Raw genomic sequence first — 18,602 nt, 5'->3', positions numbered from 1 at the left:
TATATTCCAAAGCCCATGACTATCCTAGTTTTTTTTTTTCCTCCCTGAGCCTGACAGCTGATATGCAGGTGGACCCAAGTTACTGTCCAGGGAGGTGATGTCATCGCTGGAAAAAGAACTAGAACGCTGGATCAGGGAAGAGAGTAGCTCCCAAATATGGGAAAGGTGTATAAATATTGTTGACTGTAAACCCCATCGATTTGATGTGATCTGGGGCCCATAATCAGCTTAGGAGCTTATGTGACCTCTGTATCCCTGTAGATCTGAGCTCACATTCAGTGGTCATGAGTAGGAACATTCCAAGCCTCCCCAATATCAGGACCCATTTTCCTTCAGGTAGAACATAGAGTATATTGTCCAGCCTCCCTTCGGAGGATGGGACACACTCTGCTGTTGTTCTCAACATTTTTTTCTTACAGGATGAGATGACTGTGACTAGTTTTGTCCTTAAATATTTATTTATTTATTGGGGAAGATAGGTAGCATATTTCTGGCACATGAGATTCGGGGAATTGCAGTTTATCCATGCTGCATGGAAGTTCTGTGCTACCATATAGCTGAACTACCTTCCCACTTACTGTTTTTTGATATAGAACTGATCTTTTAGGCTTCTATAATGGTTAGAAACCTTGTGTTAAAACTTAACGTAATTATTTCTAATGTTACAGTGTTAGTCCTTTTTGTCATTTCAGTTAATTTTTATTGCTCTACCTTGGATACGATACTTAAATTTTAACTTTTGCCAATTTTAGGGATTTGCTTTGTTATTAGGACTGTTTCTTCAATTTATTAATAGGTACACTGCCACCGTGTGGCAACAGGTTGTCATAGAAACAGCTGCAAATGTAAAACTTATTCAAGATGATATAAACTCCAGATGACTCCATGATTATGAATAAGTGAAATTTCCCATGTTTTACTGTTCTATGTTTAAAATGTGTATTTTTGGTAGTAGCATTCTGTAAATGCACAGCACATTATAAAGATAATTTACACAGAAAAATACCAGCATATGATTATTAATAGAAAATAATTTCAGAGAAAAGGGAATGTTTCCTATTTTTTTAAACTCTGTGTTTTAATAGCTTGTTCTTAATACTAGCCTTCAGTTAGTTAATAAAAGGTAATTGTAAGCATTTATTGACTGTCAACTTTTACATCTCCAAGTTTTTCATGACTAAATTTATCTCAGCCGTAAACTGATGTGCATCCTTACCTCGGTGCCCCACTGCCTGGCCCCCCTGGCACCACCCTTACTGTCTGTACTGCTAGGCATCAAACTAGGAGCTTCAGTTCTGCAAGTCTGATGTTAAATCAGCTTAGCTATTTCCTATCTGTACTATTCGAAAGATTTGTCCCTTTTTTTCCCTTGTAGGTAGGGGGTAAGAGATAGAGAAAGAAGAGACACAGCACTGCTGCACCATTTGTGAACTTCCCCTCCCTCCAGGTGTTCCTACATGGTTATTTGAGCCTTGAGCCCTGGCCCGCAGGCATGATAAAGTATGTGTTCCGCTGGCTGAGCCATCTGCAGGCTCCTCCTTGCTGTTTTCATGTGATTGGATATGGGGATCAAACCTGGCAGAGCCTCCTTCATACAAGGCAGTTGCTCTATTGCTGAACCACCTCTTAGCTCATTATAGGATAGTTGAAGGTGCTCGGTTGGTACTTTAAAGTTCAGATTTTTACAATAATTCCTAAATAGAATATTAAAGAGGTTTCTGGGGCCAGCCTGGAGAGTAAGTTTGACTTACATAAGTTTATAAGGATGTTTCATGCTTTAAGGAGAATTACAGTTTGTTGTCTTTTCACATTTGCGTGCCTTTCAGTACTGTTTCCTAATTTTCTGCCTTCCTCCTTTCCTTCTTTCCTTCCTTCCTTCCTTCCTTCCTTCCTTCCTTCCTTCCTTCCTTCCTTCTTTTTTTAACCAGAGCACTGCTCAGCTCTGGCTTATGGTGGTACAGGGGACTGAACCTGAGACCTTAGAGCCCCAGATCTGAGACTCTGTTTGCATACCCATTATGCTGTCTCCCCTGCCCTCCTGATTTACACTTTCAAAGAAGTGTTTGTTTTAAGCGTTTTAATGCTTTCAAGTTACTGCCGTTAAGAGACTAATAAATAAGTGGCTTGGTGGTGGTACATTAAGTTAAGCGCACATAGTACCAAGTACAAGGACCCCTGTTCGAGTGCTCAGTTCTTCACCTGCGCGGGTCGGGGGGGGAGGGCTCACTTCACAAGCAGTGAAGCAGGGCTGCAGGGGTCTGTCTTTCCCTTTCTCTCTAACTCCCCCTCTCCTCTCAATTTCTCTCTGTCATGTCCAGTAAAATGAAAAAATAGCCACTGAGAGCAGTGGATTTATAGTGCTGGCACTGAGCCTCAGTTCTTCTTCTTCTAGCGTTTGCCCTTCTTCCGTAGCCAGTCAACAGCGTCAGGTTGAAAGTTGTCAGGAGCTGCTTGTTGCTGGCTTTGAAAGTGACTGGGATCCATGTGGATTCAGTCGGCTAGGAAGGATCGTCAGTTTCCCCAATGAATGGGTACTCACGGGATGCACCACGAGAAGGTCGATCCAATGTATCCCATGAGCCTCAGTGATAACCCTGGAGGCAAAAATAAAGACTAATAATAATAATAATAAATAAGACTAATAAAAACAAGAGGCATGGGTGGTGGCACACTTGGTTGAGTGTACTTGTTACAATGTGAAAGGAGTTCAAGCCCCCCCCCCCACCCCCCACCTGCATGGGGCATCTTCATAAGGGGTGGTATCTATCTCTCTGTCTTCCTCTCTACTCCCCCTTGATTTCTGTCTGTCTCCATCCAGTAAATAAAGATAATAAAATTTTAAAAGGAAAATTTATTGAATACCTACTACTAAGCTTGGTACTTTATTTTTAGGTATGTATGAGAGAGAGAGAGATCAACAGTACTACTTGGTATATGTGATACTGGGGGGGGGTCAAACCCAGAGCTTGATTGGTCCACCTGCTGTGCCACATCAAAAGGATAATTTAAAAAAGTGTTTCTAAGATCCAGTAGAAAAAAGAGAGAGATGAGAAATGCATATGACATTGATTTTTTTTTAAGAAGGCACCCCCCCCCCTTTAAAAAAAACACTTTATTTGGAAGTGCAGAGGAAATTTAGAGGAAAGAGAAATTTAGAGGAAAGTGGTGTACCACTGCTTCACCACTTGGGAGCTTTCCCCCTGCTGGTGGGGAGTGGGGGCTTGAACCCAGGTCCTTGTGAACTGTAATGTGTGCATGTATCTAAGTGCACCACCGCCAGGCCACTGCAGATTATATGTTTATTTATTTATTTAATTTATTTTGCTACTCCCATCACCAAAGGTTTGTGTCCTCAACCCCCGCCCCCATAGATAACCACTGTAGTTCTCCCACAGTCCTAAAAATAGGTCAACATTTGTTTTTTTCACATTGTGTATTCAGTTGTCTATATTCCGTATTTGAATGAAACCATTCTATAGTTGTCCACCTCCTTACTTTAAGCTTGATACTTTATAGGTATGTCCTCCTAACACACTACAAGGCTTGAGATATTATAACTTCATTTTCCAGTTGGAAAAAAATTAGTCCCCAATTAAGACGACTGCAGTTATGCAGCTTGTAAAATGTGGAGCTAAAATGTAAATCTGCCCTGCACCAGTATTCCATTTCTTCATACTACAAATTATCCTTAGCTCTCGTCGTCATTGACTAGTTAGATGTCTGTCTGTACATAGTGTTCCCCGAGCAAAGAGTTAAACAGATCAGGTTGCTTTTAAAGTCTGCTGTATACTGACTTTCCCATTCTGACAAAAGTATTCTGGATTCTTAAGCTATGCAATTTATTAGATAGAGACAGGGAAGTTGAGAGGGGCAGGGAAAATCGAGGAGAGAGAGATACTTACAACACTTGTTTTATCACTTGCAAAGCTTCCCTCCTTGCAGGTGGGGACCAGGGACTTAACCCTGGGTCCTTGCACATTGTAGCATGTGCACTCAACTGTGTGCCACCCCCGGCCTCTATTGTGCTGGGCTTTACAGAATGGCACTAATTGAATATACTACTAGTATCAATTTTCACATTAGTCAAAATGGCAGTTTTGCAGTATTTCTGGGACTAGTGGGGGAGAGGACCTTAGGTGGCCCACATTGGAACTGATTTATTTGTATTCTCAAAGCTCTTGAAAAAAAATTTTTTTTTTGTCTTCATGTCTGTTATATGGAATAAAATACATCTAAGTATTGTGAAAGTTTTTATTCTGTAAATGAAGAGTATAGGTAATGTTTTGGCCACTGATTATTAGCGCTCCTCTGAGATAAATAAATTCTCATTGCTCATCCCTGAATTATTACATCTTAAAATTCATTTTAAGTTGACCACACAAAGTAATTTAGAGTAAACTTCATTTGCTCATATATTAAAAAGATTGGTTTTTGTTTGTTTGTTTTAACCAGAGTGTTGTTCAGCTCTGGTTTATGGTATTGCCAGGCATGAACCTGGGGCTTCTGAGCCTTGGGCATGAAAAATTTTTGTAGCTGTCATGCTATCTCCCTGCCTGTAAATTGCTTTTAATAAGTTCTGTTAATCTGTTCAGTGATCACTTTTTATCTTGTGACTTTTAAATCCTAAGTTTTAGCTGTTTGTCTTATAGCTAATGAATTTTTTAAAATGCAACTTTAAATTAGTCAAACAGTATTAAATTGGTGGTAGGTTGTAAGGTAAGGCAGTTTCTTTATAGCATGAGTATAATTCTTTTCTAGAGACATTCTAAATACTTAGCTCTAAAAAGATTACAGTTTTGTAAGCTCACTTGACTATTTTATTTCTTATGAAAGGGCCCATTATCTTTTAAAAAAAATAATCTGCAGTGAGGCAGCAAGGAGCTAGATATATGCCTAAGAACCCGATGAGCAAAACATGTTGTAGATCTGAAACTGTCGTTTTTTTTCCTACTCAGTCGATTATTGTTCACACAAACTAGATGAAAAGTTTTTTTTTTTTTTAAAGATTTTATTTATTTATCAGTAAGAAAGATAGGAGGAGAGAGAAAGAACCAGACATCACTCTGGCACGTGTGCTACTGGGAATTGAACTCAGGACCTCATGCTTGAGAGTCCAAAGCTTTTATCACTGCGCCACCTCCCGGACCACACATGAAAAGAGCTTTTCTATCCTTTCTGATTGATAAGAATTAAAAGATGCTGTCATCAGTCTTAAGCTTTTTTCTTAAAATTTGACCTGCACTAAAAGGACTTGTTTTGTAATTACTTGATTTTTTTTCTTTATTAAATTTGTTTTGTAAAGTGATTTTGACTAAAATCTTTGATTTCTCCAGGGAAAGGCGAAGGAGGAGGAGCAGGAGCACTTCCAGATCACCAAGAGCATCAAAAGCCATAAAAAGGAAGTCTTCTAGGTCTCCGTCACCTAGGAGGTTGGTTGGAAGCATGTGCTGAGGAGGAAGTTTTGTGTGTGTGTCTGTTGGTGGGGGGAGTTTCTGTTTTTTTTTTTTTAAGAAAGATTTATTTGCCACTTGAGAGGTGGTTCAGTGGATAAGGCATAGAACTTTCAAGCATGAGGTTCCAAGTTCCACCCCCAGCATCATGTGTGATACTCTGGTTTGTTTTGCTCTCTCATTAATGAGTAAATAAAATCTTTAAAAGTATTTATAAGTAGGAAAGAGATCAGAGCACTGTTCCAAGATATTTGGTGCCAGGATTGAAGTTGGGGCCTCATGTGTACAAGGCCTGCATTCCACCCACTGTACCATCTCTTCAACAGTCATTTTGCAGTCTCTTTTTTTGGCTTTAAATTCTGAATGAGACATGTGTAATATAGTTGCATGATTCAGAATTCAAAGTATGAAAAGTGAATATATAATTCTTTCATCCATGTGCACATTTACTCTGTCCCCGTGGTTTGATTATATTGGTTTTTTATATATAGGTAAGAAATTTTTATCTTATACAAAAGGTAGCACAAAATACACACTGTAGTAATTTGATTTGCTGTTTAACTACCACATCTGTATCTGTTTATTTCTGGGCTTCCCATGCAGTTGGATTGATTTGAGTGATGATTTATGTACTGTTTATTTCATGCTCTTAGTATTCAGGTTGTGTTATGATTTTTAATATCTAGTAGGTGCTGTTTTCCTGCATGTACTATTTTATTGTATTTTCTTGAGTTTCCCTAACCATTCTTGCTTGCTAATTTTTATTTGGTTTGTTTTGTTTCTATCTCTGTCTCTGTCTCTCTTTTTTTTTTTTTCCTTCACCAGAGTGCTACCTCAGGTCTGTGGCTTACGGTGCTGTGGAGAACTGAATGTGGGACTTTGGAACCTGAGGCATAAAAGTCTTTTTATGTAACTGTTCAATGCATCACTTGTCTAGGTTCTAGAAATAAAACCTATTAATGCTTTACATTGTAGGTATATGACATTTATAAATTAACTTTAAGGAAAATAAATTTATAAATGAAAAATTCGAATTTTATTAATTATTTTAAAATTTTATTTATAAAAAGGAAACTGACAGAATCATAGGATAAGAGTGGTACAACTCCACACAATTATTTTTTTATATTTATTTATTTATTACCAGAGCATTGCTCAGCTCTGGCTTATGGTGGTGTGGGGGATTGATCCTAGGACCCATAACTATTAGTCTATCTTTCCTGCCCCCAGATTAAACTTTTTTTTTTTTTTTAAAAAAAGATTTACTTTTTTGTGAGAGGGAGAGGGAGAGAGAGAGAGGAACCAGAGCATCATTCTGCCACATGCAGTGTTGGGAATTAAACCCAGGACCTCATGCTTAAAAGCCCAACTGTCTAGCACCTATGCCATTTCCCAAGCCATATAATTGAAACTTCATGATAGTGAGTCTTTCTGTCTATGAACACTGTATTTTTTATTTATTACTGCCATCCTTAATGTTTATAAGAGTGTTTCATATACTTCCTAGATTTATTCATTGTATTTTAAACTTTTTTTGGTCTTATGGATAGGGTCTTCTCACTGTATCATGTAGTTGGAAATTGGGTTTTTGCAGGGGGAGGTTATTATTTCAACTCCCCCCTCCTTTTATCCTACTACCTCACTGACGAGTTTTTCAGTTAGTTTTCAAGATGTAGAAAAGGGAAGTTTATAAAAAGTTTTTCCACAGTGTGAGAAGCAACTTTCCAGCATGATTTCTTTTGTTTGTTTACGTGTGGGTTACTGTTTTTAGTTGAGAATAGAAGGTACAGGAGATGAGTCTCATTTGTATTACTTTGAAAAATGCTTTGCCCATGAAAGTATCATTTTTTTCCCAGTTGTAAGCCAAACAAAAGATAAATCCACGAAGTGTCATCCCTCATTCTTTCCACTTTGCTAATAAACCCTGTATAAGTTATTAGCCACTTGTTTTATCCTCGTGTTTCTTTTTGCATGATTAATTAGGTGCATATATTTGAATTTTTTCACAAATGACCACATACTATGTACACTGTGTTGGGAATTGAGTAGGAGTGTCCATGACTATATCTACAGTACCTCTAACCTGAATGGAGTTATTTAACTTGAGAAATAGCTGACATATCTTATCATTCACTTTTTTAAAAGTACACTACTGGGACTGGGAAGTGGATCACCCAGTTGACTGCACACTTTACCTTGTACAGGAGGACCCAGGTTCAAAATCTTGACCACCACATGGGAGCATCACACAAAGGGAAAGTGTCAGGAGGTGAAACAGTGCTCTTACCTCTCTCTCTCTTCCTTCTCTGTTTCTACCCCTCTGTCTTTGATCTACTATATGGAGGGGAAAAAAAATTCACTTTAATATGCTAATTGTGTTTCTTGCTATGTAGGCGAATTTGTCAATCTTTTAATCTTGTGTTGAATTTTATTTATTTATTTATTTATTTATTACCAGAGCACTGTTCAGCTCTGGTTTATGGTGGTGCAGGGGATTGAACCTGGGACTTGAGAGCCTCAGGCATGGGATTCTTTATATAACCATTATGTTATCTACCCCAGCCCTTGTGTTGAATTTTAGTATATTTAAGAAAAGTATCCTTTGGATTAAAAAAGAACTTACCCTACTTTCTTTAATTGTTTTTATTTATTTTTATCAGAGTACACTCAAACTCTGGCTTATACTTGTGCCGAGGACTGAATCTGGGACTTTGGTGCCCCAGCTTAAAAGGCATTTTACATAACCACTACGTTCTCTCTCCCCACCCCCGTATTTGATCTGATATTTGATCTGTTATCTCATACATTTTAGTGTTCTAATCCATCTGGAATGAAATAGTGTTCATTTTATTATTTTCCAAAATGATATCCAAACCTCTTAGCTATAAATGTTTTTCCCCCAGTGATCTGAGGCACCATCTCTTACTATAGCAGTACTAAATTTCATGCATACCCGGGTCTGTTTCCTTGCTCTATTTACTTGCTCTTGCTCACTGGTCTTTTTATTTTTAAACTAATAATTGAGGGAAAATGTTTCATATTAGGTAATATTTCATTAGGTAATATTTCATATTAGGTCCATTTTGAATAAGCCATCCATTGTACTTCTAACAAAAATCGACCCCCCCCTTTTTTTTTAAAAAAAAAATTATCTTTATTTATGTAATAGAGACAGCTGGAAATTGAGAGGAAAGGGGAGGGAGAGACAGAGAGACACTTCACCACTGAAGCTTTCCTTCTGCAGGTGGGGACCAGGGGCTTGAGCCCGGGTCCTTATGCACTGTAACATGTGCATACAACCAGGTGCACCAGCACTTGCCCCTCCAAATCCATCCCTTTTCTAAATTTTCAGAATGTTATTTTAAAATAAATGGAACTTGGCTGTTTTTCTTCTGTTTAACTTTTGCCCTAAAGTTGGTAGAATTTTTTTGTTATGTTGAATGAGGAGGATATGTGGTATGATGAGTTGTTGGGAAAGTCATGACACATTTTTGCATAGAAAAAATATGTCATGACTTTTCCAACAACCCAATGGCTTATTTGAAAGTTGGAGTCTTGCTAGTAATCTTCAGCCCTTCCTGGAAGCGGCATGCTTTTTGTTTTTTTATACCAGAGCACTGTTCAGCTCTGGCTTATGGTCGCCCTGGGAGTCTTAGGCAAGAGAGTTTATTTACATAACCATTATGCTGTCTCCTCCACCCCTGGAAACTACATATAATTGTCCTTTTTTATTCCATTTCTACTTTGAATGGAAGAAACGCTGTGTTAGGCATTATTTTATCCTAATTATGATAGCTAGATAAATCTTGAATGTTTCACACTAGTAGATTGACTATACCAAATTGTTCTGTGTGAATACATGCTGCCCTCTGTGTAAAAAAAAAAAAAAGTTGTGCATCTTTAAATAAATGATTTAAGTATAATGTGATATCACTTAAGCTATAGGGCATATATGTATATATATATATATATATACACATACATACATATATATATATATATATTTTTTTTTTTTTTTCTTTTAACCAGAGCACTGCTCAACTCTGGCTTATGGTGTTGCGGTGGATTGAGCCTGGGACTTAGAAGCCTCAGGCATGAGAGTCTCTTTGCATAACCATTATACTGTCTATCCCTACCCACACGGCCCATTCATGTTACTTGGTAAAATAGGTTTCTGATGTGTTTGTTTATAATGCAGAAATGTCAGGTAAGTGTATTTTATAAACAATATGGTAGCTCTTTACTTTTTTTAGAAGCTCACAGACTATCACTACTTTTATAGCAGAGGTAAGAAGGATAAAAAGAGAGAAAAAGGAAGAGACCACCACAACAGTGAAAGAAGAGAGAGAGAGCGCTCGGCTTCTACACGGAAGACTACTAATGACAGAGATGGGAAGGAGAAAATCAAGAACAACACTTCACTTAAAGTAAGGAATTGTTTAATAATTGAAGCCAGGTCTGTTGCATAGAAGTAGTTTTAGAGTAAAAAAAGCATCTTTGGACGAGCAGTGCTTTGCATACTGTTAATGTTTTTTAGTATTTGTTAAATTGATATTTTTAAATTACATACTTGGGGGACTGAGATAGCAAAAAAAATTATTTCCTGGAGATTTTTTTGTTTTATAAGAGTAAGACAGAGAGACACCAGAGCACTGCTCAGCTTTGACTTATGGTGGTGTCTCAGGTTGAATCTAGGATGACCTCTGAGACGTTAGGCTTGTAAAGTTGAGTATCTCCTTGATCCTATTGTTTGTTTATCTTTGCCACAAGTGAGACCAGAGCACTATTGCCACTTATGTTCTATTTTTTTGTCTTTCTTGTTATGTGATACTGAGGATTGAACTCAAGGATTTCATGTTATGTAAGGTGGGTGTTCTACTGCTGAGCTACCTCTCAGTTCCTATAATTAAAATGCAAACAATAGGGGGCCGTGCTGTAGTGCACCAGGTTTAGCACACATACAATGAAGTACAAGGACCTGAGCAAGGATCCCGGTTCGAGCCCCTGGCTCCCCACCCGCAGGGGGTTTGCTTCACAAGCGGTGAAGCAGGTCTGCAGGTGTCTTATCTTTCTCTCCCCCTCTCTACTTTCCCCATCTCTCTCAGTTTCTCTTTGTCCTGTCCAACAAAAAAAAGGGGGGGAATGGCTACCAGGAGCAGTAGATTCATAGTGTCTCACTGAGTCCCAGCAATAACCCTAGATGGGGGAAAAGTAAACAATTGCATTATTTTACTGAGTCAGAATAACGTATCATACAAATGAGAATTCTTGTTTTTGTTTGTTTGTTTTTAGATAGGGACAGGCAGATGAAGAAGCCCACAGCACCAAAGCTTCCTCTAATGCAATAAGGACTAGGTTTGAACCTGGGTCACATAGATGGCAAAGCAGCACACTATCCAAGTGGACTATTTAGCTGGTCCAAAATGAGGAAAATTTTAGGCTTTCTATAGATGAAAACTGTTTAACTTTATGCTATGATTTCTACTTGGTGCTTTTTCCCCAGTGTATTTATTAGTATCAACAACTTGACATGTTTTGTTGTCATTGAGCTTGTAATATATACTACAATAATTAATGGAAAACCAGATTCCACCAAGGGAGGGTTTTTAGATACATATTTAAGGTACTTGTCAAATGTCTTTATTTTCTCACACTGGCAAGGTAGTTTTGTATTTGGATATCAGTTATGAGTACAGGAGTTTTCATTGATAGCTTTATTTGCCCTCAGAGGTTCATCCTAATGTTCTAAATATTAACAATAGCTGTTGGGGGACTTACTGTATGCCACATAGTATCATTTAATTCTCCCTTAAAGTTCACTGCTCCAGGCCAACTTTTACAGATAGAAAGACAGAGACAGAATAGCACGCACTAGAGTTTCCCCCAGTACAGTGAGAACCAGGTTCCAACTTGAGTCTTGCACATGATGAAGCAAGTAGGACACTATTCAGGTGAGCTATCAGGCCAGCCCTGGACCATTTCCTGGACAGCCTTTGCAAGGAGTACTAAGGGACTCTGTTTTTTTCATTCCCTTACTTTGCTTCCTAGAATTAATTAATTACCAGAGTACTGCTTAGTTCTAGCTCATGGTGGTGCAGGATATTGAACTTAAGACTGGAGCCTCAGGCATGAGAACCTGTTTGCATAACTATTATGCTACCTCTTCCATTTCCTGTTTCAGGATCTGTTTTTCAGTAGATCAACCCCTTTTTCATGTCAGCCTGCAACACTTGTTGAACATTTCCTTAGAAATTCTACTTGCCTGTTTAATTCTGATTAGTTTTTATAAGAATTGTAAAGGATAGGAAGGCTATCAAGGGAGGGGATTGGATATGGAGCTCTGGTGGTGGGAATTGTGTGGAATTGTACCCCTCATATCCTATGGTCTTGTCAATATTTCCATTTTATAAATACAAAATTTTAAAAAGGAATTTTGAATGATATTTTTATGCAGTGTCACTTAGAGTGAATACCCAGTTTTACTTATAAAAAGATAAACTTACGCATTTTAGTTATATCAGATGTAATAGTGGGCAGCTCTAGGAAAAAACATTAAATTTTTTCTAAATTTTCGTTGTAGGAGAAAGAGCAGCAACACAGTAAAGAACCAGAATCAAGTGCTGGTAAAGAAGTAGATGACATGGATGCACCCAGGACTGAGGAGATAGAAGTACAGCACAATGGGAATTGTCAGCCAAATGAAGAAAGTCTGTCTAGCAAAACAGAGGCAGTATAGAAGTGGCATGTGCACTTGGACATCACACTGAATAAAATCCAAAGCTTTCAATTCTCTCAACAAGATGAGCAGTGAAGAAATGCACTTGAGTGTACAAATACAAGCTAACAGCTTTTCAAGTTGTTAGGTGGTTTTTGTGACCATCTTGTAACTGAGTGAGAAAATAAAAGCATGGACATCGTAAAAGTAACAGATGTTACCCACACTCTTCATTTTCTTAAATCTGTGCGTTTCCATGGTGGACAACACACTTGTCATGTGGTTTCTTAATGTTTGCCAAGAACCATTGCAAAATAATGGGACATCAAAGATCCAAATTGATATTGTCCATAAAGGCTGGAGATAAGCGTCGGAGACTCTTCAAAAATATGCTTGTTACTGAATTTTGTATTGTTTTACTTTTTAAAAGTTTTTCAATATAAAGATTGATGATGTGCTTGAAATTGGTACAGATATATACACAACCTTGTAAGTACAGCATATGTAAGATGTTTTAACATTTCTTAACAGGATTTATAGTGATTGTGTTAAATTCTTACTATTGTGTTTTATTTTGCTTACTGTTTAGGACAATAGTTCTTTAAAATATTTTACAGATTAATGTTGCTTAAATAGGTGAATTAAAAAACAGCAGACAATGCATGCTACTGTTCTCTTTTAAAAGGAAGAGCAGCTGTGTTGAATAATTATTAGTATTCATTGTTTAGAATCATTGGGTCTCCCCCCACACACAAAGTAAGCATTTCTTTTTGAACTTTCCTGACATTTCCAAGCATATCACTATGAATATTATTACAGTGTGTGTTGTCAGTCGTAGGTGGGGAAGGCGCCATTATAAAAACACAGGAAAAAACTGGGTTTTCAAAATGGGCTATGGGAGCACAAGCTGAAGCTTTAGTGCCTTCTACAATGTGGTATACTGTTTTCTAGAATTTTATATGTGCTAGTCATTCTTTGTTCATATGAAATTTAGACGGATGTTCCATTCGCTCCCATAGATGTGTGCAAATGGTATGTCAGAAGAGCTTCTTACTCACCTGATATGATAGGAGTATACTGCTGTTAAGAATGACTTTAGAACGTATAACAGTGCAGTTGTGGGACCATCAGTTTTATACTGTGATAATTGAAAATGAAGCATGTTCTTAATTTACTTAAAGCAGATCCTTTGGTTGTCTACATTGGATGGCTTTAACTATTACCTCTCAATCATCCTTTCATAAATATTGTGCAGAAATTGTACTTAAAGGAGAATATGTGAGGTTTTATGTTTAAGGATATGTTTACTTGTGTTAAAAATACAGGTCATCCATTATTGTTAGGCTCACTTACTATAGAAAGCATACAGGTAGTAAAAGGACAACATTGCTAATAGTTTCCTGAAAACAGTAACTCACAGCTTTAGAACTTTTCATAATTATATTTCAAAAGTTAAATCTTTTAGTGTGTTACTACAAAATCAAGTTAATTATTTTAATGCATTCTAATACAATCAAATTTCTCAGTTGCCTTACCTCATGAAAAGAGTTACTTATAGATTTAAAAAACTGAGTAGCCCATCAGTTACTTGGTTTCACCTTGAGTTTTCTTTTAATATTATTGAAAGTATTTTGTGCAGAATGGAAAGAGTTATCCTTATTGCAAGTAGTGAAGCCTGGTTTGATTATGAAGCTGCTTAATTACTCTTCATTTTTCAGAATTACTGTGTTTCTCCCTCTCTTTGTCTCTGTATATTAAAATTTTTGAAAATGCTTTACTATGTAAAGTATAGATGGTCATTTTAATCATTCAACCACATATGGTTGACTGGTAAACAGCTTATTCTGATACAAGAATGCTTGGGTATATTTGGAAAGATTGTAAAGGAGTGTGTCTTTCATCAACAGCTGTTTTATTTATAATATGTAAGTAGAATAGAGAAGATGTTTGAATCTGTTATTTTTTAGTACCATTTCTCTAATAAAGCTAAGTATTTTAGAGGAAATACTTGTTTATGCATTTCAAAATAGCATTAGTTTATTACTTTTAGCTGGGATAGAAAATTGTTTTGCTATGGAGCGTGCATATTTGTGTATTGTCTCTAAAACAATCATTTAAAGTTTGTTTTCTTGTACTCTCGACACTTATTAAATGTTTTTTTATGTTGATAATTCATTATTTAACTTGGTTCCTGCTGTTCTTCTGTTGATGGTATTTTACTTTAAAATAATGATTATAGTCTTGAAAAAACAGATCAGTAAAGATTGGGTCTTAGTACAAAGTACAAGAGAGGGGCTAGGTAGGGGGCACACCTTGGTTAAGTGCTCACTTACAGTGTGCAAGGATCCAGGTTCAAGCTTCTGGTCCCCACCTGCAAGGGGAAAGCTTCACAGGTGGTAAAGCAGGGCTGCAGGTGTTTCTCTCCCTCTCAATCTCCCTCTCCACTCTCAATGTCTCTCTGCCTTTACCCAGTAAATAAATAAATAAAATAATTCAAAGTACAAGAGATCTAGAGAAAGTGAAATTAAATTAGCTTAAGGAAGCAAGCATTTCTAGGGTCTAGAGATACTGGGAATGGGGGATCTGAGTGGGGAAGGAGAGACATTTCTCTTCTTTCACTTGAAAGAGCTAATATGCTACTTGCTTACTTGGTAGTTTCTTGTTATTTTTCTTTTAAAAGTGTTCTTTTTCATTGCAGGTAAATGTAGTAAGAAAAACTTGAGGCAAGGCCATGCAGGCAGTCATTATTACTTGGTGCTTTTTGAATTACCTTTTAAATTGTTTATTTCTTTTAGCTTATACAGAGAGCACACTCAGTTCTTTTAAACTAGTTATTCATCATACTAGAAAAGTATTGGTTATCTCTCGCTCTTTTTTTTCTTCATTACACACTGAACAGGTTACCTAATATGGTTCTCTATAAACTACTCAGTTTCTCGCGACAAACGAGTAAAATCTAACCAATAATTCCAAACACAGTAATTTTCAAGAGTGTCAGAGGCTTAAATTTTGACATACTCAATTATAAATAAAACCTGGAATTTAGAATCATTTTTATCAAAAAACTTTTATATTACTCATTTTTCAGAACCCATATTCATTATATATATACTTTATCTCAAACTTAGCTAGAAATTGTTGGCCAACAAATAAAGTTGGCCCAGAGTAGTGAAGCCCTGGGTACCAAAAAAAAAAAAAGAAATCTAATCCAAGTTAAAAGTACCAAAATAAAGACACTCAACTTTAACAGTTAATAGTATGCAATAAGATTTTAAAAGTTTAAAAAATATCCCCCTGGCATTGGGCTAAGAGGCAGACACCTCGCTGGTGGTGGTGTGTTAGTCAGGGGAAGAGAAGATACAGTTCAAGTCCAGAAATTAGTGCTCTTAAAAGCTAAATTCCATTTCTGGAAGTAGAAGTTAAGTAGAAATGTAACAACCTTGGGTTTTCGAGTGAATTTTTCTGTCTTTAGAGATTTTTATTTTATTATCTTTACTTTATTTACTGGATAGAGACAACCAGAAATTGAGAGGGAAGGGGATGATAGGGAGAGACAGACACCTGTAACACTGCTTCAGCACTTGCACAGCATTCCCCCGGCAGGTGGGGACTGCAGGCTTGAACCTAGGTCCTTGTGCATTGTAACATGTGCTGTCAATCAGGTGCTCCACTACCTGGCTCCGTCTTTATAGAGATTTATGGGCGAGACTTGCAGTGCTCAGTCTGACTGTGGTGCTGTGGATTGAACCTAGTAATTCTGGGGTCCCGGAATACAAATCCTATGCTCAAACACGTGTTACCTTCATAGCCCTGGATTTGTTTTTCTTAAATATATTTTATTAGTGATTCTGCCTATTGATAGGTTGTTTTAAAATAAAAAAATTCAGATATATTTTTGTTTTTAATATAATGAGACAGAGACTAGAGCACTGCTCTGCTCTTACTGGGGAGCCAGCCTGGGACTTTAGAATCTCAGGCATGAAAGTCTTTTTGAATAACCAGTATGTTATCTCTCTTGCTCCCAGTCAAAGAATTTTGATCCATATTCAGTTAGGTTGGGTTTAGTAACTAGATTTCTTTCCACTTTAAGGCTCTTTTATACTTTCTAACAATACAATTATTTTTTAATACTTATTTTCCCTTTTGTTGCCCTTGTTTTTTATTGTTGTAGTTATTATTGTTGTTGATGTCGTCGTCGTTAGGACAGAGAGAAATGGAGAGAGGAGGGGAAGATGGAGAAAGACAGACACCTGCAGACCTGCTTCACCACCTGTGAAGAGACTCCCCTGCAGGTGGGGAGCCAGGGGCTCGAACTGGGATCCTTATGCCACTGGTCCTTGTGCTTTGCGCCACCTGCGCTTAACCCACTGCGCTACTGCCCAACTCCCTCAATCATTTTATATATATATAGTGTTTACACATAAAAATACATATATTAACATGTCAGGAAATGAACTAAGGACCTCATGTATGTTGAGAACACACACATACCACTGTCCCATCCATGATGAAGTTAGCTTAAATATCTGTGTTCTCATATGATGCCTAGAACAAAACGGCATCAATCATGGTAAAGCATATGCTTTAACCTGGACCCATTAGTATTTTTTTAAAAAAATATTTATATTTATTTTTCCCTTTTTGTTGCCCTTGTTTTCTGTTGTTGTAGTTATTATTGTTGATGTCATCACTGTTAGGACAGAGAGAAATGGAGAAAGGAGGGGAAGATGGGGAGAGAAAGACACCTGTAGATCTGCTTCACCGCCTGTGAATCGACTCCCCTACAGGTGGGGAACCGGGATCCTTAAGCTGGTCCTTGCACTTTGCCACATGCGACTGCCGACTTACCCATTAGTATTTCTTTCTTTCTTTCTTTTCTTTTTTTTTTTTTTTTAAGGGCACCGGGACCAACATTTACCAAACAACAAAAATTATGCTTCTGAAATCTCTTGATGTTGATTCCACACATAGAGCAAACAAGCTGCCCTACGTGTGCCACTCATGACAGAAGCCCTTTTTCCCATTGGCATTTCTTAAATCAGGTTTTTAGTCTCATTTTTAAAATTTATAACAAGGTACTTTTTAAAAATTAAAGTCTTAATTGATTTGCCATTGGTCTGCAGTACATTTTAAGAGTCACAGCTTCACATCTTTCTACATGCTTCATAAGCCTCACCACACTCAAAACCAAAGTTCTGGTGACATTGCCACTGACAGACTGACATCATCTACCCTTTCCTCCCAGTTGCTCTCTTATATCTTCTGGTAGCCGCATATTTCTTATTTTTTACCGTAATGTGTTCGTTCACTTCTTTTGGTATGTAACTTATTTTCTGACTCACCAGCAATCGCCCCTCCCGCCCCCTATTGATAGAAACAGACTAAAAGACACCACAGCCCGGCTCCCCACCTGCAGTGAAGCAGGTCTGCAGGTGCCTATCTTTCTCTCCCCTTTCTGTCTTCCCCTCCTCTCCATTTCTCTCTGTTCTATCCAACAACGAACGACATCAACAATAATAACGACAACAAGGCTACAACAACAAAGGCAACAAAAAAAAAGGGGAGAGGGATTGCTCCTCCAGGAGCAGTGGATTCATGGTGCAGGCACTGAGCCCCAGCAATAACCCTGGTGGCAAAAAAAAAGAAAAACCACCACAGCACTGAAGCTTCCTTGAGTGCAGTGGGGGCCTGGGCCTTGAGCATGGCAAAGCAGCACACTATTCAAGTGCGTTCTTTCTCTGGCCCTGAAGGGCGCATTTGCGATACCTCACTGACTATAATAGTTACTAATGTTCACTGATTTTTGTTTTTTTGCCACCACGTCTTGGTGGGACCTTTTTTTTTCTTTCTTCCTCCTTTGCTTCTATTTCATTTGATAGGACAGAGAAATTGAGAAGGGAGGAGAGGAGATAGAGAAGGAGAGAAAAAGAGTCAGATCTGCTTCACTACCCATGAAGCATCCCTCTTGCCAATTGGGAGGAGGGACTCCGACCCAGATCCTTGCTCATGGTAACATATTCGATTAACCAGCTGCACCACAACCAGGCCCCCTGTCCTTTAGATGATTTCTGTGTCACTAAAATTTGTCTAAAGATCTGTCTTTCTGATGTCATGTGCTATGTCAGGGATCAAACTCAGGATTCCATGCTTTAAAAAAAAATTTTTTTTGGATGGAGTCGGGTTAAATGCAGGTAGCGCAAAGTGCAAGGACCGGTGTAAGGATCCTGGTTCCAGGCCCTGGCTCCCCACCTGCAGGGGAATCGCTTCACAGGCGGTGGTGAAGCAGCTCTGCAGGTGTCTATCTTTCTCTCCCCCTCTCTGTCTTCCGCTTCTCTCTCCATTTCTCTCTGTCCTATCTAACAACAATGACATCAATAACAATAATAACTACAACAATAAAACAACAAGGGCAACAAAAGGAAATAAATATTAAAATT

The 18,602-nt window shown here is 37.8% G+C and overlaps 1 protein-coding gene and 1 pseudogene across 7 annotated transcripts in view; one reads left to right on the top strand and one right to left on the bottom strand.

The window, feature by feature from the left end:
• SREK1 (splicing regulatory glutamic acid and lysine rich protein 1) overlaps window positions 1-14,346 on the top strand; it is a 51,529-nt gene extending 37,183 nt beyond the window's left edge. For 3 of the 7 annotated variants that reach the window (XM_007523500.3, XM_060191264.1, XM_060191268.1), the window contains 3 exons: window positions 5,334-5,429; window positions 9,733-9,877; window positions 12,031-14,346. In XM_007523500.3, the coding sequence (XP_007523562.2) occupies window positions 5,334-5,429; window positions 9,733-9,877; window positions 12,031-12,186 (397 nt within the window). In that variant the 3' untranslated portion in view covers window positions 12,187-14,346. Of the gene's footprint in view, window positions 1-5,333; window positions 5,430-9,732; window positions 9,878-10,270; window positions 10,317-12,030 lie in introns of all 7 variants that reach the window. The other 4 variants (XM_016188333.2, XM_060191265.1, XM_060191267.1 and 1 more) reach the window with 3 other exon arrangements.
• A 2,713-nt stretch (window positions 14,347-17,059) lies between these two features.
• Window positions 17,060-17,184, bottom strand: LOC132538872 (U11 spliceosomal RNA; annotated as a pseudogene).
• Window positions 17,185-18,602: the final 1,418 nt, after the last annotated feature.

Source organism: Erinaceus europaeus, chromosome 5, assembly GCF_950295315.1.
Source record: "Erinaceus europaeus chromosome 5, mEriEur2.1, whole genome shotgun sequence".
Taxonomy (NCBI): Eukaryota; Metazoa; Chordata; class Mammalia; order Eulipotyphla; family Erinaceidae; genus Erinaceus; species Erinaceus europaeus.
The sequence above is the reverse complement of the archived record's forward strand: the minus strand, read 5'-3'. Positions and strand labels throughout refer to the sequence as shown.